A 25622-nucleotide genomic window follows, 5' to 3' on the forward strand; every position below is an offset into this window, starting at 1 on the left:
CAACGCAGCAACAGAGAAATTAAAAAAATAATTTATTTGTCAGACAAATAAATAAGAGGCACAGTGGTATATGGTTACCAAGCTCCGGCCTGGCCTCCTGCCATTATGGCCAGCACTTATATTTCCTTAATCCACCCCCCTTTGTTCCTCCTGTGGCTGCCTCTGTTCAATCAGCCTGCTCGAATTTCCTATTGGCTGATTGCTATAACCAATTTTAAGATACACCCATATCCTTCTGTCCTTATATGGAATACAAAGAGCTATATATTGTTACATCTATAAATGACAAATAAGTATTAATATATCTTACATGTGTCTCAACAAGGAATCTTAATTACCAGCTCACCTCTTGCCCTCCTTGCCCTATTGCCTTCTAAAACAAATGGTTAATAATTTTAAATTTTTATCTTGAACAGATGTCAGAGACCTTGGGTTCATATTCTCATGCATCATCAATGAAATATCTCCTTTTGGAGGTCTTTAAACAAATGTCTGACAGCCATTTGTCATGAGTGCTCGATTGGCGTCTCATTTCTGGCAGGGGGCTGGGCTCATCTGCCCCCCTGGTCTCCTACAGCAATATGACTCTATGAAATAAGAATTTAACATTTCTTTCTTTCTAGATCCTTTGCATAATTACATTTAAGCCAGGATATTTCATACATTATCATAGATAGCTTTTTAGAAGGATAAACTTCCTAAAAGTAACAAGGAAGGAACAGTTTACAGCCTCAAAATAAAATAGGAAAAAAGCCTCTTCCCCTGTTCACACTTCCCCCCCTTCTCCAGCCGGTTTGTTTTCCATGTGCTCTTGGCCTTTTGACCTTAGGCTCAAGTTTAAGGCACATGGTTTTATTTTACTGTTTACCAAACTCTTAATTATGTAGGGTCTGTGTAACCTTGGTCTTCAGCCTGTAATTCCAGCTTTTACGACTTTGAGAATTGTTTTCTGCTATCAATCAAGGGGGGGGGCCTTGTCTAGGAGGAAAAACATTGCCTGTGTCCTTTAAACAGCTGGCCTTCTTGCCTGGCATGAAGCTTTTGAAAATCTTTAAACTCTCTCTTTAATTTAGGAACCTGATCAAGATATAAGCCAATATATGCCTTGATTAAAAATGCAGTCCATATTCAGATGCCACAAAGCTTAATGCCCACAAAAGATGGAATAATAATTGGAGTGAATGGGGGGGGGAGTTGGGGCAGCAAAGAAAAGATGAATGGAATGAAGTATCATGGAAAAGGGAATGGCTGTCTGTCTAGCCTGCCAGAATCATGAGTAGGAGCACTCTACACTGCAACATTTCATTGCAGGTAATGGCCAAATGGACTGTGCCTGCAGAAGGAAGCTGACCTTATTGAAAGCTGTGTTTGGAACTTCCTGCTGCTCATGGAAATAGGGAAAGTGAAACAAAGTAAACACATGTGTGAAGACAACGCCTTAGCAATCTAGCTCCAGCTGATTTGGTCTTTAGTCCCCTGGGAAGCAGGGGAATGGATGCGTGAAAAAAACTCTTCTGGCACATAATTGATTTCACATCACACATCCTGGCTTTGCACAACTTCTCAAGTACCCCAATGGGATCTTGAATATGTCTACCTCATGCATCCATGAAAGGAACATCATATGCAGCACAGAGGGGATGTATGTGTGTGTGTGTGTGTGCTGTTTCTCTCTATTTCAGACCTTACCTTGCTTGAACTTTAGAAATCTCTGTGAATCTCCACAGGCCCTGATTGTATTAAGCAGCCTTTTATGTAGCCTAATTGATAGCTCTATCATAAGTAAAGAGTGCTAGCTGAAGACTTGCCACATTTGATGTGCATTGGTGGAGATAAGATCCCATTCCTTCCTACAAACTCACAGTCCTGCTACTCTATGGCCCGTCCCTATACTTCTATCTATCCATCAATCATCCTGATCAGAGCAACTATCAAGGATTGACATAACTGGAAATTGCTGATGGGGGAGGCTGACCCCTAGGAGATCATGCCCCTGCACATAATTGTGGCTCAGATTGCAGGCCATTTACTTTGTCTTACAAAATTTCGAATGAGCGCCTATAGGAACATAGCAACCTTGCTTTTTTGATCGGTCTAGAATGTGAAAGAGTGTTGGAACAATGGAGCACAATGTTGAAAGTAACTGTCAACATACAAATGTACAAATTTAGAAAATTGTTCAGCATTGTTATGATAGGTGGTGGGCTTAGATACCTTCAGAATCCCTTGAGGGGTGCAATATGTATATTTATGTGCTGTGCATGTGGTAACTCTTAGAAACAGTGAATGTGATAACTCTTAGAAACTCTTTATATACAGTCAAGCAGTATATAAATTTGTTAAATAAAAATAAAATAAATGAACTCAATTCGGCACACTGATTTCTGTCAGTGAAGAGTATGTCATTCAGCGAGAGCTGTTTGACAGTGGAGTAGACTCCCTTGGGAAGTGGTGTTCTCTCCTTCCTTGAAAGTTTTTAAGCAGATCTGTCATTGCTGCTTTTGGATTCCTGCATTGCAGGAGGTTGGACTAGATAACCCTCAGTGTCCCTTCCAACTCTACAAATCTATGATTGTAAGTAATGTTGCTGTTCTATTATTATTATTATTATTATTATTATTATTATTATCTCACCACCACAGAATAATATCCTCCTCCGCCCCACTCTGTGTGGTTGCAAACACAATAAGTTTGTAGCCCTGCCGTTGTTTCATTAATGAGAAGGCAAAAACAAACAATACTTTAAAAAAGATTAACAGCTTCTCAGGCAGGATAAACACACTCTGCAATGACACCAAATTAGTGATGTATCTTACAGTGGCTCACATCATTACAGCCTCTATAAATCGCTAGCATCACCTGCCAGTTTCTTATGAAGCTCTAACTTATTTTTTTCCTCTGTTGAGAAGTTGTCTTTCTAATATTATTTATAAAAGCATGCAAGTTTTGTTTATTCTCTAATAACTCACTGACTTCTAGTCCCACTGTAGTCCCCTACCCATAGTTGTTTTCTAGAAGTTCAGCGGGAATATTTATTTTTCACCTAATGTGAGGTGGAGATGGTCTAAATCAAAACAGTCATTATTACAATTGCAGTTACTGTAATGGCACATAATCTAAAGTGGCATCTTGTTCTATAATAGAGGCATGGCAGAACAGCAACAGGAACAACAACATCCAATTGTATTTAACTAATTTACATTTCATAGGAGTTTGCTGAAGTAATTGAACCCCTGTGCTATTGCGTTTCTTTTGAGTTTTGGGATTGTAGTAAGCTGAGACTAATATGCAAAATCAGACACAGAAGAAAGCAAGAGTTCTGCCATTCTAAGTAAAGGGAACAGATCTGAACTAATTCCAGATTAATGTGTGGATCGGGATGCAATTATCCTTCAGATTTCATAGAATTATAGATTTGGAAGGTACCTCAAGGGTCATCTAGCCCAAGCAATGCAGAAACTTTTCATACTTTTTCCAAATTTCATACATTTCCATTTTTTTACACGATTCTTAGCTCAAAAAATATCAAATGTGTTTAAAATGTGCATTTTAAGAATAAAATATGAAAATAAATGTGAGCATTGAGAAAGGTGATTGCTTCATATATTTAATTCCTATATTTCTAATGTAATGCTTCTGGTTCATCTCCCATGTGCCTCTGTTTAGAAAATTCTATGGAGTTTTGACAACTGCATCTTGAACAGAATATGATAGAACTGTAGAATCTGCAGAGTAGGACAGTCCAAATGATCAGGGCTAGAAATATAAATGTCCCAGTGGAAATTGAAATTTGGGGTGGGGGAGAAATATACACAAGACAGTAAAATGACAAATTTGCAGCATGACCATTTGCTTGCAAGTACCAGTAAGTCCTACTAATTTTAACAAGGCTTATTCCCCAGTAAGTATGTGTAGGCTTGCAAGTTTTGTTCATGATGGTAGAAATACAACCAGTAACTAAGTATAAAAGAAGATGGGAATGATTCTCCATTAACCACAGGAATAGTATGAATGAGTTTCACCCTTCCTCAGTCATTTTACAATCCCTTAAGAAATGGATTTCTACCTTAAGAACATTTGCTCATTCTGATTTTGAGTAGTTTGGATTTGATATCCCACCTTTCACTCCCTTTTTAAGGAGTCTCAAAGCGGCTAACAATCTCCTTTCCCTTCCTCCCCCACAACAAACACTCTGTGAGGTTGCTCTCTATGCTGTTGAAATGACTACCATTACCCAACCATATTGTGTTCAAAACTATTGTACTGATAGGAAAGAGAGAGAGAATGAATAATTATTGGGGGTGAAAGAGATCATATCAAATACCAGAAATATCTACTCAACAAAGAAAGGTTAAATAAGAGTTTGTTTGCTGTGGTTAACCACTGCTAGAGAAAAACTAGGTAGGTAGACATTAGCCTGTTTGTTAGATTCTGATCATGATCTTATGTCCACAGTAGATGCTTGCTCTCCTGTGACGAGATCATAGAATTGTAGATGTGATGTGAGTCCCTTTTTTGAAATTGTACCAAGAAGTACAGAATCATAAGTTATTTGGTCTTCTGTAAGCTCCATCCAAATTGGCCTTGAATATTCATGTGGTTGAGATATTCATGTGCTTTTTAGTGGACTTGTAACCTAGCTTATTAGGAGTGGATGGGTGCATTGCACATAAATGAACCCACATCTCCAAGGACATTATGGGAGCTGATCCTTAATTGAAAATATTGTTTATGGATATTAGCTGGACTTGCTGCTAGATAAATATATTCTTGCAAACATGACTTTCTTTCTGAACATATTAACAGCTTTGTACCACCAGTACTGCCTATAGGGAGTGGCCTGTTTCTTTCTCCTAGATTCCACTTTATTTGTATTAACCCAGGGGTGTTGACAAGGTCATATTTGCAAACTCATTAACTTCTAGCAATGCCCTAAGTTACATCTGAGCAAATCCATTAAATGCTGTGTGGTTGCACAGGTGTGCAATTGAAACTGTATACCATGAGACCAATCTGAACATGAAACTAGTGTATAATGAGGAAGCCTGCTTATTAAATGGAGCACATTAGATTGGGGCTATCCAATCTGCAGGAACTAAAGTTTCCATGCGGAACTGGGCTTAACCTATAAAGCCTTAAAAATGTAAGGCTCAGGCTTGTTGGAGACTATAAGGGTTTTTTTTCTTTTTAAACTGCCAAAGTAATACTAGCTTCTCTAATTAACTTCAGATTCCATAATTACTGAGGATCATCATCTGGATCCTAAAGGCTTTTCCCTGGGGGGAAAAGACAAACTTATATATAAAAAGGCTACTTCCAATTAAGCACCAGTTTCATCAATGTTCTCTTGCAATATAACTTGATTATGAACTGGGTTTTACTTGAGCACATGCATTGCGGCCCCGATTGATGAAATATTTACTGATATGAAAGGATTGTCAAATAACCTCTAAGCATAGGTGTGCTAGAGTTGTTGCACTTTGTGTAGAGTAGAAAATAATTTTCTCCGCCACAAGAATGAGCTTCAAACCTGTACTGCAAAACTGTCTTAATATCGTTACAATTAAATATTATAGGATACAAAATAACACATTGCTCTTAAACAAGCTAGCAATGTGGCCCAGCCTTCTCTTTAGACCTTATTGCAGTTCAATACACTTTTCTCTCTCTGGTCCAAAAGAGAGAACTTAAGCAACTTGCTTGTTCATCATCACAAAGCTTAGCTTCTACTACTGCTGCTGTTGACTGCACAAAGAATGCTGAGGTTCTCGGGTTTCATCTTTCTTCTTTGAGAAATTGCAGCTCAGCAGGCACGCTGACGTGGACCCCAGATTATGGGTAACCAATGACACCTACGATGTAACGTGATGTCATGTCGTTGTGACCAGAAGTCGCACTTGGAGGCATAAAAATCACACACATGAATATTAGGAGAAATTCACAATGAATGCTGATTGATTTTCATCTGGACTTTTATTTTGAAAACAAACAAACAAGCAAACAAACAAACTGTTGTGAAAATAGGGGAAACTGAGTTTAAGATTATAAAATTGTGGAACTGGTAGAAACTAAAATTTGTAGTTTTGCCCATTCCTAGATTCAGCTACCTCTGTATAATTTTAAAATATTGTCCACCCACAATTTCTCTGACTTTTCTTTTCTTTCTCTCCATCTTCAACATTTTTCACTTTATGAATCTTGAATCTTTCTCTCTCTCTCTCTCTCTCTCTCTCTCTCTCTCTCTCTCTCTCTCATCTATTTATCAGTATGCAGTATTACTTCTTTTTGTGGGAATACTGCAAAGTTGTACAAGTTTGTTTGTTTTTTCATTTTAAAACGTTCAGTACTAAGGTGAGAGAAATGATAGAGAATGATGTGAGATGTTTGACAGATAAGTATGTACAGTCATACCTTGGGTTACAGACGCTTCAGGTTGCATTTTTTCAGGTTATGAGTTACTTCCAGGTTTCGGTGGTCGCACATGCACAGAAGTGCTAAATCGCGCTTTGTGCATGTGCAGAAGCGCCAAATCACAACCCGCACGTGCGCAGATGTGGTGCTGCGGGTTGCGAACGCTGCAGGTTGTGAACGTGCCTCCCGCACGGATCATGTTTGCAACCTGAGCACCCGCTGTAATTTGTGTACATTAGGTAAGAAGTGATTAAGGGAAGATATAAGCTTGCCTATCAAATATTTGAGATGTGCTAATGAGAGGGGGGGAAGGGACACTTTTTGTAACTCCTTGTATGTGTGTGGGGAGTGTTGAAGGTGATGTCCTAAAAGGTGATAAAGCAATCACTATGTGTTGATTACATTACTGCAGAAGAAAAGGTCTGTGCCAGGAATGGGTGTAGTATTTAGCAAACAAAGAAGGCAGATGAGTCATTTCCTCCTGGTCACAAAAAAAGTGAAAAAAACAACTCCAGCATGAATAACACAATATAAAAATCATATCCTAAGTAGTTTGCAAATTCTACCCCACCTCCTTTTTAAGGGACAATTACAAATAGTGTGGGTATTCAAGGGTACTGTTGCTGAAATTCCAAGTTCTTGCTGATCATTCTGAGAGCTTCTTCTTCAAGCTATTGGTGTTCAGGGTCAAACACCTTGAATTTACTTGCGCTCTCCCATGGTATTCTCCCCCATATGATACATTTTAGAGCAATGGTAGTCAACATTATATTCTCCAGATGTTGCTGGACTCACATCTGATCATCCTTGACCACTGACCATGCTCACTGAGGCTGATGGGGGTTGCAGTCCAGCATCATAAAGGGTACCATGTTGGCTACTCATGCTTTAGGGCATTTGGTTTCAAGCAGAGGGCTAATTAGAAATCTGAAACAGTACCATTCGCACTTGCCAGCAATCTCTACTAAGCCTCTTAGTTAGCTGGTATCTTGCTTCTCATCCTCCACCTAGCAAATAGGCTTTATCGCATAACATAATTCAGTTTCATTCTAATAACTGTCAGTATACCACTTCTATTGTTTGATATTTATTATGATTCATATAGCATCATCAGAGATCCACGATGCTTTACAGAGTACAAAAGGACAGGTGTCGGCATCAGAGACCTTATAATCTAAAATTTAACATAGGGGAAACAATTGAAGAAGGGGAGAGAAGTGGTTGCCTCACTTCAAAGAAGGATATTGTACAGCTGGAATAGGTTCAGAAAAGGGCAAGCAAAACGTTCAAGGGGTTGAAGCAGCTCCCCTATAGTGAAAGGTTACAACAGTTGGTGCTTTTCAGTTTCAAGAAAAGGTGAGTAAGAGGTGGCCTGTTACAGATGTATAAAATTAAGCCTGGCATGAAGAAAGCAGATCAAGAACTGTTACTCTCCAACTAGAACTTGTGGGCATCCAATGATGCTGAATGCTGGAAGATTCAGAGACGGGAGGGGGCGGAGGAGAGAGAGAAAGTACTTCTTCACACAGCTCACAGTTAAATCCTGGAACTCACTCCCAGAAGATGTAGCAATGGCCACCAACTTGGATGCCTTTAAAATAAGATTAGACATGAAGCATAAGGCTATAGGCACCTACTAGCTATGATGACTGTGTTCTATCTTGACTGCTGGAGGTGGTATGCCTCTGAATGCCACTGGCTGATAATCACAAGCTTTCAGGTTCCCCATGATGCATTTGGTTAGCCACTGTGAGAACAGAATGCTGGACTAGATGGGTCATCAGCCTGATCTAATAGGCTCTTCTGACATTCCAATTTTTTTTAAAAAAAAATTATTGAATGATTTTATGTTACAAAAAAAACAATACAGCCATACTACCACTAAATATAATTAAGAAATAAAAATTACATACATCGATATTTAGTTTGTTATTTGTTGTTTACCATCTTATTTCCTCCCAAACATACCAATTTTGACATTCCTCTGACATTCCTATTTTTTGTGGGTGGAAGGGTAAACGGGGGGGGGGGGCAACCTTTTTATTTGTGTGATTTTTGATCCCTGTGTTGTATCTTCCAACTTTGGTTTCTCTTTGTTTCTCATTATTTTCCAATCGTAAATTCAGTTCTACATATTTCCATATCAGTTAGCACTGAAAATTCATGAAAACTTTTAGTATGAAATTATCCTAATATATGCATTTTTGTATGCAATCTTGCCTAATATAATGCATTTTTTGTATGTTATTTTCACTAATATTCTGGTATATGCATTTTATTCTGGTATATGCATTTTTGTATAATAATAATAATTGATAATAATTTATTATTTATACCCCGCCCATCTGGCTGAGTTTCCCCAGCCACTCTGGGCGGCTCCCAAGTATATATTACTTAACTGAAGAATTCCATTGCAAAATTCAGACAAGTGCAGGATGTCTGTGTTTTGGTTTGCATATACTCTAGGAAAATGTGGATTAAGTGGGTTCAACTTTAAGTGGAAACTGAGTGAAATATCTCCCTCATCCCTAGCTAGTTTTCTGGTCTTTTCTGTTATACTGAGATGCATTTTTCAAGCATTCTGCTACCATCCTGAGGGACAGACCTTTCAGATAGAAAGAGAAAAAGTCTCCTTTTTGCAGGCAATTTAAAATATTTCATAGACAAATCTAACTGCTCTCTCCCACTCCCTCCCCCTCCATCCCATTCTGTGACCTGCACATGCTATTAAAGCCAGGTTCCAATTAAAACAACAGCAGCAACAACAACAAATGAAACAGATGAGAAATGAATGAAAAATGAGTGGATTATCATTTGGAACTCATTTGTTTGAATTCTCATTCATTTTTTTTTTATTAATTAAATCAAAAGCAGCTCACTCATTTTGTTTATCATTTGTTTTTAAAATGAATGTGTGGCCTTGATGCAAATCTCTTGTTCCATGACTCATACAGGGATTGATGTCTAGGTACATTTATGAGCTGCCCATTTCTCTCTCTCGAGTAGAGTATAGTTTGAATCAAACATATTCAGAAAGTTAGATGCATTATACAATTTTCAGGAGAGTCTATCTCCCTTTCTCTGCTCCATTTACCCTCTTATTCAGTTGGCAGTAAATGATGTGCAAAGTTATATGGGAATATACACATAATTCTATTTGTCTCTGATTATATCAGACAGGTGACACTGAAAATTACTCTTTAAATAAAAGGAGCTAAATCAGAACAAAGTTTCCACATTTCCGAGTGTGTGTTTTTTAAGAGCTATGTGATTGTAGCTTCCTGGACTTCATCAGATGCTCTAAAATAGGGATGCAGAACATGCAACCCTCCAGCAGTGACCATAGTAGGGAACAAAATGAAGTTCTTGTACTAGTGTGCAAGTGTGTGTACTAGTGTGAATAACTTAGGCTCAGGATACCTTAAGAACTACCTTAGCCTGTACATCTTAAGTTGTTCACTGAAATCATTTTGGTCCTCCATGGAGTAGTGGAAATTGTGCCTTCATTGTTGAGGGCCCAACTCTGTGAAGCTCTCTCCCAGTAGAACTCAGATAGGCCCTGTCACTGATGAGTTTCGGTCACCTGGTTAAAACAGTTTTATTTCAGGTGGCATTTGCATTGTGAATGCACATCTAATTAAAAAAAATTAAATATGCTGATCTTCATTTAAATTTCTGAAATTTTAAATATTTGAGGTTTAATTTGTATTTTACGTTTTGTATATTTTCTATCGGTGTAAGCCACTTTGAGACCTAGATGGTGAAAAGTGCAATACAAAAATTTAAAAATAAAATAATAATTAATCACTAATAATACACTTGCCAAGCTCTAGCATTGTTAGTGTTGAAGCACAGTTAAGAGGGAAAGTCTCGTTTTATTGCACTGTTATAAAAGGGCTTAATTTGTGCTATTGTGCTAATATGCCACTCAATCGTCTGATGGGATTTTTGTTGCTGTTGTATATTGCTTGCTAATTTATTTTTATTTTGCCAGCAGGCAATTAACACCTATTTAGGAACACAGAAATATAAAGATTTAAATGAAATATATTCATGCCTACCAGGCAATCCACCAGATGTTGCTGCAAGACTTGACAGCAACAGTCACCTATTTGGGAAACCATGAGGAGGAATCCAAGCTTTCCTACCAAAAACAGTACGAACTGGGCAATATTTATCTTATGGGTGTAAGTAATATAATTATTGCCAAACTCTGCAAACAACTGAATAGTTGTGCAAGCTCACAGACTTTCTCCCATTCCTCCCCGTCATGTGCCCCATAGCCTTCCCATGTAGGGTGAAGAGACGGTAGATTGTTCCATCAGCACAAACATTTCTGCTTGCCCAATAGCACTATCTCCTTAGTTGCTGGTTTGAATGCAAACCTAGGCTTTTATTATAGCATTAGATCCAGCACCAAATCTGACCATTGAAGGAATGCTAGCCGCCCACTCCTCCAAGTTGCCAAGCAAGGTCTGAGAAAGGAAGAATGAAATAAAATGATGAGAGAAAGGGAGGTGGCACACTGCCATTTACTCCTTTCTCAATATTCCCCCAAGCCCTGCAGTTTAAAGGTAGAGAAGCATATATGGACAAGCAAATATTTTGACCATAAACCATACTTAAACATCTCCTTAAATTGTCCCCTAACATTAGAGTCTTGTTTTAAAGGTTGCTATTTATTATTCTCATTATTCTCCTAAAATGGCTATTGGTGTCATATTGCCCAAGAGCAAATAAAACAGTGGTAGAATGAGATTTACTTTTCAAGGAGCTCTTAAATTCATACTCAGCAATTTGCCCAATCTGTCTCAGAACCTGAATTGGAGAAAATATACCCTTGTGGTCTATGTGACTGAGGTTTTTTTAAAGGATGTATTTCGAAAAGCAAACACTGGATTCAAAAAAGGGGGGAATTAGATGGGGGAAAGGGGAAGAGTCAACAGTGGAAGCAAACATGGAAATGGAAAAGCAGGCAAAAATAAGGTTTTAAGTTGTTTATTGCAGGGGTTGCCAAATGTCTGGGGTCTAATGGGCACATTTTCAAACAGGAAAGACTGCCGTGGACACCACACACACACACACACACACACACACACACACCCTGCAAACAAGTGCACAATGCGAACTATTCTACTGGCTACAAAAAGATTCTTCTTTCGATCTTAATTTCAGTGGGGGAAGAAGGTACCCTATGGACACCAGAGAAGGTCTCTGAAGGCACCTAGTTGCCCACAAGCACCACTTTTGTGATCCCTGGTTTCTTGCCACTCACAGCAGCCTGAATAGTTTGTTGGAAGAGGGGAGAGACCTGTCCTTCCACAAAGCTCTCTGACATTCTGCACACAACAATGGAAGTACACAGCCATACAAGGAAAACTTCCAGATGTTGATATCTCTCTCACTGAAGATGGGTGAACTGCAGTGGCTCACATGCCATTGTGTTGAAAATTAGCGGGGGCATTTCTGCACCCCACCTCCACAAGTTAGAAAATATTTCAGTTAATTCTGAGCAAATCCATCCATCTATATCTATCTATATATCCATCTATCTATCTATCTTTCATCTGTCTATCTATCATCTATCTATCTATCGTCACCTGCTTTACCTAGACGAGTGATTAGAAAGAATGTCCCCTGGAAACTGATGGGGGGGAAAAGCAAAACTGACTCCAAATGGGACCATTGAGGGTGGCAATAAGTTCCTCTGAGAAGAGTGGACTCTCCTTCAAGTTTTCCCAAGAGCAGCCTTTCAAAGGAGGGCATAAACTATCATATCTTCCCCAGCTTGGATTTTAAGCTGAGCTGAAGAAGAATTTGAGAACTTCACATGCTCTGTTCTCCTTTCAGCCAAGCATTGCCAAACCCCTAAAACCTGCTACTGGATCTGAACCTACCAAATTTTGCCATCCTCTTCCTTCACACAGAGCATAGTTAAACTATGGAAATCACTCACGCAAGAGGTAGTGATTGCTTCCAACCTAGATGACTTTAAAAAAGAAGCCATTTAAATAAAATCCATGGAATAAGGCAGGCTTCCTCAACCTCGGCCCTCCAGATGTTTTTGGCCTACAACTCCCATGATCCCTAGCTAGCAGGACCAGTGGTGAGGCATGATGGGAATTGTAGTCTCAAAATATCTGGAGGGCTGAGGTCGAGGAAGCCTGGAATAAGGCTATCAATGGCTATTAGCCATGACTACTCTGCTCTGCCTCCACAACTGGTTGCTGGGGACCACCGGAGGAGAGAGAGCTCTTGTGCTCAGATCCTCCTTGAGGGCTTCCCACAGGCATCTGATTGGTCAATGTGAGAACAGGATGCTGGGCTAGATGGGGCATTGGTCTGATCCAGCATACTCTTATTTCCCTTATTTCCCTCTTCCTCTTCTTCCTCAACCACTACAGGATTGTAGTTATCACTAGGTTTTTTTTAAAAAAAAAATGTTCACATAATTACTCCCAGAGCCTATATTGAGTTAGTTCCAGCTTTCTGGATTTCAAGGCTTTTTATGTTTCTCACTAATGTCAATCTAAATATCTCTCAGCTATGCCCCAATACAAAGAAATGGGCTGCATGATCTCACTGTGTTAGAGAATTGCCACTTTTCAAATAATACTATTGCTACTAGAAGACATGAATAGTGTATAATTATAAATGTTTCCACATACACAGAGTCATCCAGCTGAGAGCTCCAAGAGGATAAGCTCCTGGATAGAAGTGGGGTTTCCCCACCCCCTTCTTCTGCTTCTTCCCATGCCTGAGAAAGAAACCCCTGGAGCACAGTGATTTTAAAAGCCCACTGCACTGGTGGATTGAATTCCCCTTGACACTCTTAACGCTTCACTTATTACTAAGATGATTCCATAACTTGAACTTCTTGCTCTCTTTTCACAGACAAATGATTTCATTTAAAAAATGATTCAAAAACTGCATTAGTAGGGGGCATCCCCTCAAGAAAAACTTCTATACTGTTATGAATTTGGCTGCTAATAGATTGATCACCTAGCAACTAATAGACTTAATAGCAAAAGATGCACTTCCACACCCACACTAAATGCTCTTTGATTACTGCAGATCTGCTGCTTTGGAGCATCGCACCCAACTGAGATTGTGGAACAACCAGTTTTCTACCTGTCCTCCATTTTTTTAAAAAAGTTTTTCTTTGCAGGAATGAGTATTGTTTAAAAAATAATCCATCATTTATAGGCTGCTTTAGAATTTATTTAGAGATTCAGTTGGTGTGGCGATGAGATTAACTTATCATTGTGAGGTCGCTGAGGATGGCCTGGGTGTTTTTTTCTTTCCATTAAATACTTATTGCAGCCTCCCTGGCTGTCAGCACTGCATGCTCTAAAAAGGCCCCATTAGAGGAGTTATATCACAATGTTTTTCTTGAGCTGCCACAGAAGAATGGGAAGCTGGGGAGGCTGACTACCCAAACACCAAGCATGCAGAAGGGAGGGAGGGAGAATGCACAAGAGGGGATCTTTTGTTAATACTGAGAACATAAGCCCTGATGGATCAGGGCTGGTATTGAATAAAAGTATTTAATGCATTTTACCCAAACACATACAGCTTCAGGAAAAGCACCCCTACTACTCTTTAACCTGTTCTTGGTCAATTGTGTGTTGCCCTGTAAACTTCCTCTCTATTGTTTGTCTTCTCTTTCCTTTCAGCAATTATTAAAACGGCTCTTTCAAACATGGACCGGGAAGCCAAAGAGGAATACACGGTGGTCATCCAAGCAAAAGATATGGGTGGGCACATGGGCGGATTGTCTGGAACCACCACTGTGACAATTACACTCACCGATGTCAACGACAACCCTCCGAAATTTGCACAGAGTAAGTGGTGCTTCTGGTGCTAGCTTACCTTGTTGACTTTCCTAGAGTACCTCTCAAACACTGTCCTGTTTGTATGCTAATACAGACAATGCTTGTTTGCAATAAAAATGTTGTATATGGGAAATAGAAACCAGATGAAGGTTGTTTGATTGTTAAATATATCTGCTGCTAAGTTAGTTTCTCACAGGGTGGAATTGGCTAGTGATGGATCAGTTTAAATCTGGTTCATGTCCCTTTCACATGCATTCACCTATGCATCTCTGCTATCCTGTTTCAAGGCAGACATTTCCTGTAAAAATTCCACATGGGTTTAGTATTTTTGTTTAAGTATGTACAATACACAAGTGGTCTGCAGGCTGGCTTTAAGAATGGGCATGTGAGTGACTGGCAGCTACGGCATGTGGCCACATCCTGTTCTGACCAGGGTGGAAAATGAGAACAGTCCATGCCATCCCTGCCAGTGGGATTTCTGGCTTCCTTTTCATTGGATGTGGCAGGAGCTGTGCTTCTAGATACTCCAGGAGGCTGGAACCTATGAGGTTAGTCTTCAGACCACCTTGTGGAGCTTCGTAGTCTAAAGGCCATCCTTATCATGACTTATTTCCACTGTCCTTCTGCCATGTACCAGCTAAATATTAAGCTTCTCATTGTCATATTATAGAACCTCTTCCCAGATGCTATAATTTGCTCCCCTCTTCTCCACACCTGTGTCTATGCTCTCAGCTGCCATTGAATTTGTTCACTGCTCACCTTTCTATACCTGCTGCCATGTTCTTCATTATTTCTGAAGCAGTTTGCATCAAGTTATGTCTGCATAGCAAATTCCTGAGCTTAGAATTCTTCAATTCTGAGTGTATGTCTAAATGTATATTTTGAACCTGGCTTTGGTGGGTGAATCCTTGGAGTTCTTGTAAAAAAGCATAATCTGAAGTCTGCACACCCTACGTCCACATTATTTTGGAAGCATGTGTAGGAGAGAGAAACAGAAGTGACCTTACGGTGGGTGTCTGCTATAGACCATGAAGCCAGACTGAAGACTTGGATGAAGCCTTACTAGAACAAATCTAGGTGTTCTTGGACTCCAGCTCCCATCAGCTCTAGCCAGCATAGCCAGTGGTGAGGGATGATGGGAGTTGTAGTCTCAGACCATCTGAGGGGGCCACAGACTCTAACCAGTGGTCCACACACAGACAAAATAGATTGCCACAAAGTCTACACAGTAATTGTTAGAGGTGATTTATGCAGATAGAGGCTTGAACCAGAATCCATTATATGCAAAACTTTGTGTTATAGGAACCCTAGGAATAAATACTGCATGTAGCACTATAGAAAACATGTGATGGTGATTCTACATTTTGGGAAACACCATAGCTCTTCCTTACTCGCTTTCTTATGACTCCATCCCGTATATTTATACACACTGCAGTGTTCTTTCCACTGTTTTCAATGCCATTTCAGATTATTCAGCAGCCATTGAGTTGCACAACCAGTAAAAGAAGAAGAAAAAAGACATATGTAGTTGATGACAGAAATAAAGCAATGACTAATTGGAGATGAGAGGGAGAAATAAAAGTGAATAAGTCTAGGTCTAGTTAATTGTTGATCTTTAATTCAAAATCCATATTTACTGCTATGGTTCCAGTGTATGTCTTGCTGGGTTAGGTTAAAATGATTTGGCATCATGCTGAGCTGTTCTGCAGTGCTTTGTAGTCTGCATCAAAGTGGTGGTGGTGGGGAGGGAATTATAATGAGGATTGATTTTTGTTTGATAAAGGTGTATTCTAATAGAATTTTGTAATGCAACCATCTAAGATGCCAGCTTATCTTTCCGCCTTTCTTTAAAAACAAAATAACAAAATAGGAGATTAAGATGTAGCAAATCTAGATGGTCTCCTAGTTTAGAAAATGTGTTAATGGCAATTTAAAAATAAAACATTTTTAAAAGAAATAAAATAGTAGTGCCTTAGGCTTATTCACACAAAATTAGCCTGTCATTCCTGCCTCTCATTTCACAGTTGTTGCATGTGGTTTTCTGTTTTCTGTCACTTTTCTTCTACTCTGTGACCCACAATTAACCCACAAGTGGTGGCAACAGTCTCCTCCCCCTTCCAATTAATCATGTCACGTGATTATATATTGCCACAGCTACAGATTTGTGTGTTTTGAGTCTGAATTTTCTAGAGAAAACTGATTTTGGCTCAAAAGTGTATGTACTGTGAACTGAATAGGGCCATTTCAGGTGAATCCAGAATTTTGCTGGAACATGTCAAGACAGCCCTGAATTGCCCTGGGTCAGATTGCCCCACCCAGAGTGAAATATTTGGAGTCGTGGGCTGCAGGAAGGAGAGGCAGGTGGCAGTCTCTGCAAAGAACAATATAGGACTGTTGCAAGAGAGACCTCAAAGAGACCCACAGTATGCTTTGGCTATGCGCCCTTGTTCCCAGTGGAGGGTTCAATCCTGATGGTTACAGAGGCCTACTTCTCTAGCTCCTTCCCACAGGGAACAAGCTGGGGGAAGCAGACCCCAACAGGATTGCACTCTCCTCTGACCAACTAGCGAGTGCAAAGTATCATCCTGCTGACTGCTGGGATCCATTTCACTAGCATGTGCACACAGAAGGAAAGAAGCAACTGGCAAGATTGAAACCTCCACTTACCAGCTGATGAGTGGAGTATACAATCCTGCTGGCTGCAGTGCTGCCAAGAAGGGGGCAAGAGGCACACATCTCCTTCTGTCACCCCACTTCCAATTGTGGATTTAATTGGGTTTCTAAAACCCTGATTAAACATGGGGGTGGATTGGATGCAGTGTCTCCTTCCCCTCTCTGCAGCATGCTTAACTGTTTTTTAAACATTTAGTTGGCAGGGGGGCACAGCCCTAGTGTGTATGGGGAAGGTCACTATAACTTTTTTCTTCCTTTTGAGTCTGCCTGTTCCTTGCCTTGCTAGCAATGGTGAATGTGCTCCCACTTCTGCTCAGTGTCATTGTCTTCTTTCTTTGCATGGTTTAGCATCATAGTACTGGCAAGGATACAATGCTCTCATTCAGATTTGCCTTCAGTTATTATCCTGCAGACAAAGTCTGATCTAAATCACAAGGCCAATTCTGAGTAAAAAAACAAAAAACAAAACACTGCTTCCTGCACTCACTCTGGATTGAAACAAAAGCCCTGGAACAATGAGGAGAAAGAATGGGCTAGACCTGCCTTGTAACAGTGGCTGAGGGAACTGAGTCAGCCATGGATGAAAAGACAAAACACCCAACAACTGCTGTTGTATTCAAGGCATGTTCTGGGTTAGATCCTTTGATGGGACCTCTCCTACTTTACCTAGCCTCCTCCAGCTTACTTGTTGGTAGCAGCAAGCAGCTGCATCAATGCATGTGAGTTCACATATGTATTAGTCAAGCACTTGATATAGTCATGTGTACCGTCAAATCCAGATTGTTTTTTAGCACAAGTGTAGGAAGAGGGTCCCCATGAGTGAACTGAAGGATCTGAAATTTCTAAAAAATGCACAGCATTGTGTTTGCAATCCAAAATGAACAGAACAGTGGAACATTCCTTATGCTCCTGTCCCATCTCAGAAGCAAGACCAGACAATATGAAACACAGGGGGAAACTTAGGATAAGAAGGATTCTAGAAACACCCATAAATTAAAATGGCCAGGAGGCACAAAATGGCCATTTCAAATCATAACCTGTATTTTCTGTAGCTTCTGGTCATGTTTACAATTATCTCTTTGCAGCCACTAGAAAGTGCAGGAAGAAGAAAACTCATTATGCTGAGTTAGCCATGGGAATGGAGCCCTCATTCTCCCTGTGGGGTTATAATGCCACTTGGTAAGAATGTAGGAAGAACCATGTTGGATAAGGTCAAAGGCCCATATAGTCCCAAATCCTGTCTTCATAGTGGCCAACCAGATGTCCATGGGAAATCTTAGTGCTGTGGCCATTTGGCTCACCCATCATTCAGAATTCAGCCGTATATGAACTGAAGTTCAGTATAGTAACAAGCATCCATTTCATTACTGCCCCAGGAAATAGATCGTCATCTTTGGGATTATTTTTTTTAAAAAAAACATTATTATAATCAAGTCAATATAAAGAGAAAGAGCAGGCTGAAACCCAGTTAAGCCACTTGCAAATCATAATCACTTACAGGACTGTGAATCATAACCACTTACAATGCAAAGTAGAGTCAGATCTGCACTGCAAGAACAAAAACAGCTTTTGTGGATGTCACACAATGCCAATGGATAAAACAGTCGAAATATGCATCGGGACAGATTTCACACTTACTATGTATTTGAAGCCATCCTCCTACTCATTATATTATGTGATGAAATGAAAGAGTTGTGTTTCTGCATCTGATTGTGTTGCATGTGCTCTGTGCGATAGCAGAATCCAATAGAAGGTGACATGTTCCTTAATGATGCAAAAATCCATAGAAGAGAGTACTTGGGTGATGTAAATCACCATAATGTGGAGAGACATTTCTTAGAAGATGTGTGGCATAGAGTAGTTCTAAATATGTAACTGGAGGTCCACTGTTGTCAGTTACTCAAGCTTTTATAATTGCATCACAGATAGTTACACTACTGTCAGTTTTGCTGAATACTCTGAAATAAGTTCATGCTTGATCCACGGTGTAAGGAAGAACCATAAGGAATAAGCTGTGACAAAGTAGACATTGAACTGGTTTTAAGTGGAGAACAATTTTGGTGGAGCACAATGCCCAATAACAATAGCATCTTGAAGGTACAACTAAATAAGGAAAAGGATAGCCTGTTGCAGCCAGTTGTGTTTTTGCTTTTTAATGTTCTCATTAGGGTGTGCACTGGATTTGGCTGAGGCCTGAGCCGAACTATTCTTATTTGGAGAGACTTGGGGATTGGAGAAGTCGTGTTCAGACAGGCACAGATCACTACAGGCTGGATTAGATTGTCCAGGGGGTGGGGCATCAGGCAGGAAAGAGAGGCAGGCAAAATGGGAAAACCCAATTAAGGAGCTGAAACCTACCTGTGATTGCTGGCTGCATCTTTCAGAAAAAGGTATGCCCAACTTTCTGCCTAATTGACAGAATCATAGAATCATAGAATCATAGAATCATAGAGTTGGAAGAGACCACAAGGGCCATCGAGTCCAACCCCCTGCCAAGCAGGAAACGACAGCCTCCTTCCTGCCTGATACCTTCTTCCCCTTGCTGTCTCTGCACAACAGCAATTGAGAGGAGGGAGCAATCCTTCACTGTGTGGCTAATGTGATGCTCTGCAAAGAGCTTTAATTCCAGGAGGGGTGATGGGGAATATTCCTGCTCTTGGTTGGGGTGTGTGTGAAGGACAAGCAAAGTCTCCTACTCTCACCTCTCTAATTATTTGTTACTGGCCACCAAAGCCCCCTGATCTTCTGATTTGAACAAAAAACAAGAACCAATAAGCTATGGATTAGTTGTTTGCTCTGGAGCTGTCTCTTTTGTGGGGTGTTGTTAACCTGCTTTTTTTGTCTGTCATTTTGTTTGTGGTGTGCATGGGAAGATTCTTGTCTGTTTTTGTAGGGAGGGGCTGAGTTTTTCTGGGAAATCAGTGTTTTGTGGCTGAAAACTTTCATAGATACCCAAAAGCTCCAAAAGGTTACAGGCCCTTGCCAAATATTGGAACTGGATAATGTTGATAGTCTGGATTTATCAAGTGACTGATCTTAGAAGTTCTGGCTAGCAGGGCAGATTAACTGTATCAGCAACTCTGTGCAATCCCTCCATTGTTGATACCTGCTATAAGGGCAACATTGCTAAGAACATTTGCTTGGGAAAGAAAAAGAAGATTATTATTTTTAACAACTGTGGTGGAATCTAACTGGTATGGAAGGTTATCAAAATTCATAAGATGTAGAACATTCACAATAAACATTCACAATAAATTATAATGAACCAAGATAGTATGTTACGTATGTTTATTGGTTCCAGGCAGAATAGAAGCATGCATTTATGGCTGGATTGTGAACTAATATGACACCCCTGAGCCTTAGAATTAAGAACAATGAACTTTTGGTCTGAATTTCAAAGCACATTCAACATCATAGTCCTGCCTCTCATCATCCTCAATGTTATTCATAATTCCATGTCCAATTTTTCCCTTCCACATTTTGACTCTGGAAATTCAGACTGTGGGAAGTCAAAACAAAATTATTACAATTTGGAAGACAATTGGACCTTTTTTATTTTAGTTTTTTTATTTTTATTGGATTTGATTTGATATGTTAATTGGATGTTTTTATTGGAAAATTAATAAACGCTTAAAAAAAAAAAGAACAATGAACTTTCATACCTACAGGTTTTGCTTAGAAATAATTTAAGGGGTCCCACATGAGACATATTTTGGATTTTTTTAAAAAATCCCAACACTTTACAGATAAGATTTTGTTCACAAGAACAGCTGACTGCTGTGTAAAGCTCAAGTATATTAGAATAAGCTTATGCCTCACAGACAATATCTTAGCCTTGTGTTAAGTCAATTGGAATAACTACATTTGCTCCTTATGTACTCCCAATCACTGATCTGGATTGGGACACACGCGCAGGCATGCACACACACACCCTTTCTCATAAGCATTCACCGTGAAACAATGCACCCTTTTGCCTTGATTTAACCACCCCATTTGCAAACATTGCAAAAATAATCAAAATCCAAGCCATAACGCACCTTCATTAACTGATCTTGCATTTGTGCACTTACAGCTGATTCTTAAATGTTTACCCTAGAAGTAAAACACACTGCATTCAATAGACCTGACTTCCTTACAAGTCTCCTTTTCATGACTAAGAGTGCAAAGGATTCAATGCCCCGTGAAGGAAGGACACCTACAGAGCACCTGCAGTCTTAGAAATGCAATGAAACTTACGATAGACAAGCATCAGGACCCTGGACAGGGTCCTTTGCAAACTCTAGACAAGCTCAATAGCAAACAAGAAGCAATGCCAGATTTCTGAATTTATCTCCAGTCTTGTTAAAATTTTACAAATTGCCACAGTGTGAAACAGTTCAGATTGAGATTGTGAGGCATATAATGGAGTAGTTACCACTTTCCACTGTACTGTTTCCCTATATGTTAATTGTATGGATATATATATATATCAGCCCAAAAAGGGTTGGGTTAGGGTGTTGTTAATTGTTATTGCCAAAATGGTTAACCCCTCACTCACTTGCCATATTCCTGATACAAATTCCCACCATCACCTACCTGCTATTTTCAGAAGATTAAAGAGAGGGAGGAATTATTCACACATTGTCATGATTATGACCTCAGGCAAACTCAGGGGTAAATGAGTGTTTTGCCTGGCTAGAATATGTCAGTGGATAGCACAGTTGGTAGAGTTCAGCTGATAGAGCATGAGACTCTTAATCTGACGGTCATGGATTTGAGCCCCACATTGGACAAAAGATTCCTGCATTGCAGGGGATGGACTAGATGATCATTGTGGTCCCTTCCTACTATACAGTTCTATGATTCTAAGCTTTGATAATTTCTCTTGACTGCAGGATGAAAGAGAGAAAGAGACAAGCAAATGCTTGTACTCACGAGCCTACTTTATAAAATGTAAAAATTACATTCATTGCTCCACCCTCTGCTGCCCTTGGCCCCACCCACCAATGGCACACAGCCTTTGGAAAGCTGTTCATAAGGGAATGTGGCCCTTGTGGTGAAAAAGTTTTGCCAGCCTTGCGCCAACCAATAAGGCCTAAACTATGGAGCAGGTAGCCTTCAGTGTTGCTTCTGTGATGATTTGAAACTTACTGAGGGTCAAAATAAAAATACTAGGATCTGCTGTCCTTTCTTGCTTTCCAACCCTTCCTACTCACCACTGCCCAGCCCTTTGCTACCCACTTCCCGCCAACGTGGCCAGCCCCATCTCTTTACTCCTCACCCAACCCCATACCCTCACAAAATGTCCCACCTCTTTCCTCACAGTTCACTCCGCTACTCTACTTACAGCTTACCCAAATGCTAGCTCCCTTTCCAAAATGGGTAGGAGGTGCTTCAGAGAGTGGTTTGCCAACACACCTCCTACCTTCCTTAGACACTGCTGCAGTGATGTTTAGCAGAGGAGGAAGTAGTTCAGAGAGAGGTCTCAAAGTTAGTTCCAAATTTACAATAGATGCTGATGTCCATGCTTTTAAAGGACAAGTCAAAAACAGAAAGGATGGGGGAGAAAGGTCACCCCGGGCAGTTTATGGGTGCCAAATCCCTGGCCCAAAATAAACCAGGTGTTGATCTGCCACAGGCACACACCTGATGGATGCCTTGGATCAGCCTTCACCAACTTGGTGCCCTCCAGATGTTTTGGACTGTAACTGCCAGTCTGGGGCCATTGTGAGGACAGAATGCTGGATTAGACAAGAACTTTGTTTGCAGGTAATAGGGTCTTCTTAGGTTGTCATTTACTTAAAATGTGACTGACCTTTGTCATTAAATTCCTTGATCTAAATCTTTTCCTTTTTCAAAACAATGGGTTACATGCATGTGATTTACAATGCCTCTTTTGACTGCATTAAGAAAATGCCCACTTAAACAATTTAAGACCTCTGTGTTACATGTGGATTCTTGTATGAATTGTTACTACATCATTCAATTGCTCACACACTTTCTTATAAATGATTTCAGGGTTTGTCAATTAGTGCCATATTTATTTATGCTTCATCTTTAAAAATGCATAGCAAAGAATAAATTACAGAGTAAACTGATGTTCTGTTTTGTGGTCCATAATATGTTAGTTTTCTGCAGTAAGCACCAAAGAAAAGGCATAATGGCCACAGAGTACAAAGTAGAGGGAGGGAGAACTATGAAGAAATCAATTGTATTTTAAGGCTCCAAATGGCCTTGCAGGGTGTAATTTTTTTGAGTTATCCCAAAGGGCAAATTACCTTCAAGGAGATTTACAAAAAAGGAGTGTGTCAGGCTTGCTTTGACCTTTTCTGACAGTATGAAAAGTTGCATCTAGTTGTTTTCTCTTTGCTTCCCTACACATATTTATTTATTTCTTATATCTTATTCGCCCTTCACTATAAAGGTCCCAGGGCAGCTTAGAACAATATAAAATGCACTTATAGAAACAAAGGATGCATTTAAAAGTATTGTTATTAAAATATATTGGGGGGAAAATACAAACTGAACATTCCCCCTCTTTCCCCCAATTCAAAGGATGTAAACAACAACAATAAAGTTTATACAAGCACTGAAGTGAAGAGAACCTGAAAGTTACTAATATCAATACAAAGGATAATGTTAACACAAAGCTATACAGTGGTACCTCAGGTTAAGTACTTAATTCATTCTGGAGGTCCGTTCTTAACCTGAAACCGTTCTTAACCTGAAGCACCACTTTAGCTAATGGGGCCTCCTGCTGCCGCCGCGCTGCCAGAGCACAATTTCTGTTCTCATCCTGAAGCAAAGTTCTTAACCCGAGGTACTATCTCTGGGTTAGTGGAGTCTGTAACCTGAAGCGTATGTAACCTGACGCATATGTAAGCCAAGGTACCACTGTATTATGGAATGTAGATGGTACAGTTTGTCCAGTAGTGTCTTGGTTTGTGTGCTGGCCTGCAATCCACTATAAAAGTTTATTAAGATTTTTTACTTTCTAGTTTTTCAGAAAGTGTCATGCCCTGATCGTGTACATTTAGAACAGTTATAATTATAAACAGTAGAACAATTAAAATTGTTCCAACTCAAACAGAAGAGCATATGCTCATCAAAAAAAAATCATGAAGCAGATGTATGTAAATCTGTTTCTTGTTTGTACCATTCTTCAAACCCCAGCCAAGAACTCAGGCCCAGTGTCAGTGTTCAGTCAGGTTGGGCAGTGGCCAATGGACCCAAGGGATTGGATAGACCTCTTCCTGAACTGACTTCTTACTTATTTCCTCCTTGCTAGGCCCCTAGATGCTTTTGAGGGAGCCAAGCTCATCCCTCATCTACACTGAATGCCCACCATCTTAAGTTACACAAAATATAATCTCTTGGCTGGCAGGTTTGTTGACATACATAGACAGCACATGGATATTATCTGAGAGTTAGAACCCTCTAACTCTAGGACCCTCGTACCTACAGGACCGCCTCTCCTGGTATGCCCCACTGAGGACCTTACGGTCTGCAAATAATAACATCAGGGAGATTAGGCTTGCCTCGCCTGGTGGAATGCTCTGCCACAAGAGATCAGGGCCCTGCAGACTTTGACATCTTTATGCAAGGCCTGCAAGACGAAGTTGTTTCACCAGGCCTTTGGTCAGGGCTCAGCCTGACTCCCCTTCTCTTTCTGTATAAGAACTAGTATGAAAGAGGCCTCCCAGCATTCTCACAGGCCCATATAAGAACAGAGTAAACAGTTGGGCCTGATGAGCATTTACTGTTCCCAACCCTAATCCTGCGGAAAGCCATCTAATTATATTTTAATTTGATCCTGACTTGTTTTTAGGAGGTAATCTAATTATTGTTTGATTTTATACCAGTGTTATACCGTATATTTGATGTTAGCAGCCCTGAGCCCGGTTTCGGTCAGGGAGGGCGGGATACAAATAAAACTTGTTTATTATTGTTGTTGTTGTTGTTGTTGTTGTTGTTGTTGTTGTTGTTGTTATAATTATTATTATTATTATCTCTTCCATGTTTGTGTGCACATGCACATGTATGCATGTATGCACATGTATGCACATGTATACCAGCAGGTTGTGAAATATAATTCCAAGATAAAATGTTAATCAGAGGGGCCTCTAACTAAATCCCATAGCAGCACACTGAAATGATCCTAAATGGCTGGATCCTTGATTTCTTGCTTTCCAGTTAGGAACATGGAAGCTGTTTTGGATTGAGAAAGATCATTTATCCATCTAGCTAAGTGTCATCTGCAGTGGCTTTCTGGGGTTTCAGATGGGGAACAGTCCTAGCCCTACTTGGAGATGTTGGCAATCTACTGCATGCAAAGCAGATACTGTGCAACTAAGACCCTTCCCTCTGATGCCCATGTATCTCCCAAAATTAAAGAAAGGCTGGGAAAATTATGAACCAGTTCTGAGTGTTGTGCTCGCTGATTCAGTAATGGGCACAAGATTGTTGCCTGCAGATTTCTGAGTCCATTATTCCTTCTAGGATGTAATTCTCTCCCTCTGTCATTTTAGATATGGATCACACTCACTTGTTTCTTACATTCCTCATTCAGAAATGGAAACACTCTCAGCTACTCCAACTTTCTTCTAACCCATTAGAAGAAGAGAAGGAGAAGGAGAAAGCACTTCCAGAAAATCTCCCTTCTCAGAGCAGTTTCTATAGCTAGAATGGAGTATAACTGATTAGTAAGCAGACTGTCAGCTCCTG

At 40.0% G+C, this 25622-nt stretch overlaps 1 protein-coding gene across 5 annotated transcripts in view; it reads left to right on the forward strand.

The window, feature by feature from the left end:
- The window catches only part of CDH8 (cadherin 8), a 236167-nt gene that overhangs the window by 130550 nt on the left and 79995 nt on the right, over positions 1-25622 (forward strand). For all 5 annotated transcript variants that reach the window (XM_083514956.1, XM_083514958.1, XM_083514957.1 and 2 more), the window contains one exon: positions 14088-14255. In XM_083514956.1, the coding sequence (XP_083371082.1) occupies positions 14088-14255 (168 nt within the window). The remainder of the gene's footprint in view (positions 1-14087; positions 14256-25622) is intronic.

Source organism: Podarcis liolepis (genome assembly GCF_965112155.1).
Source record: "Podarcis liolepis genome assembly, chromosome: 7".
Taxonomy (NCBI): Eukaryota; Metazoa; Chordata; class Lepidosauria; order Squamata; family Lacertidae; genus Podarcis; species Podarcis liolepis.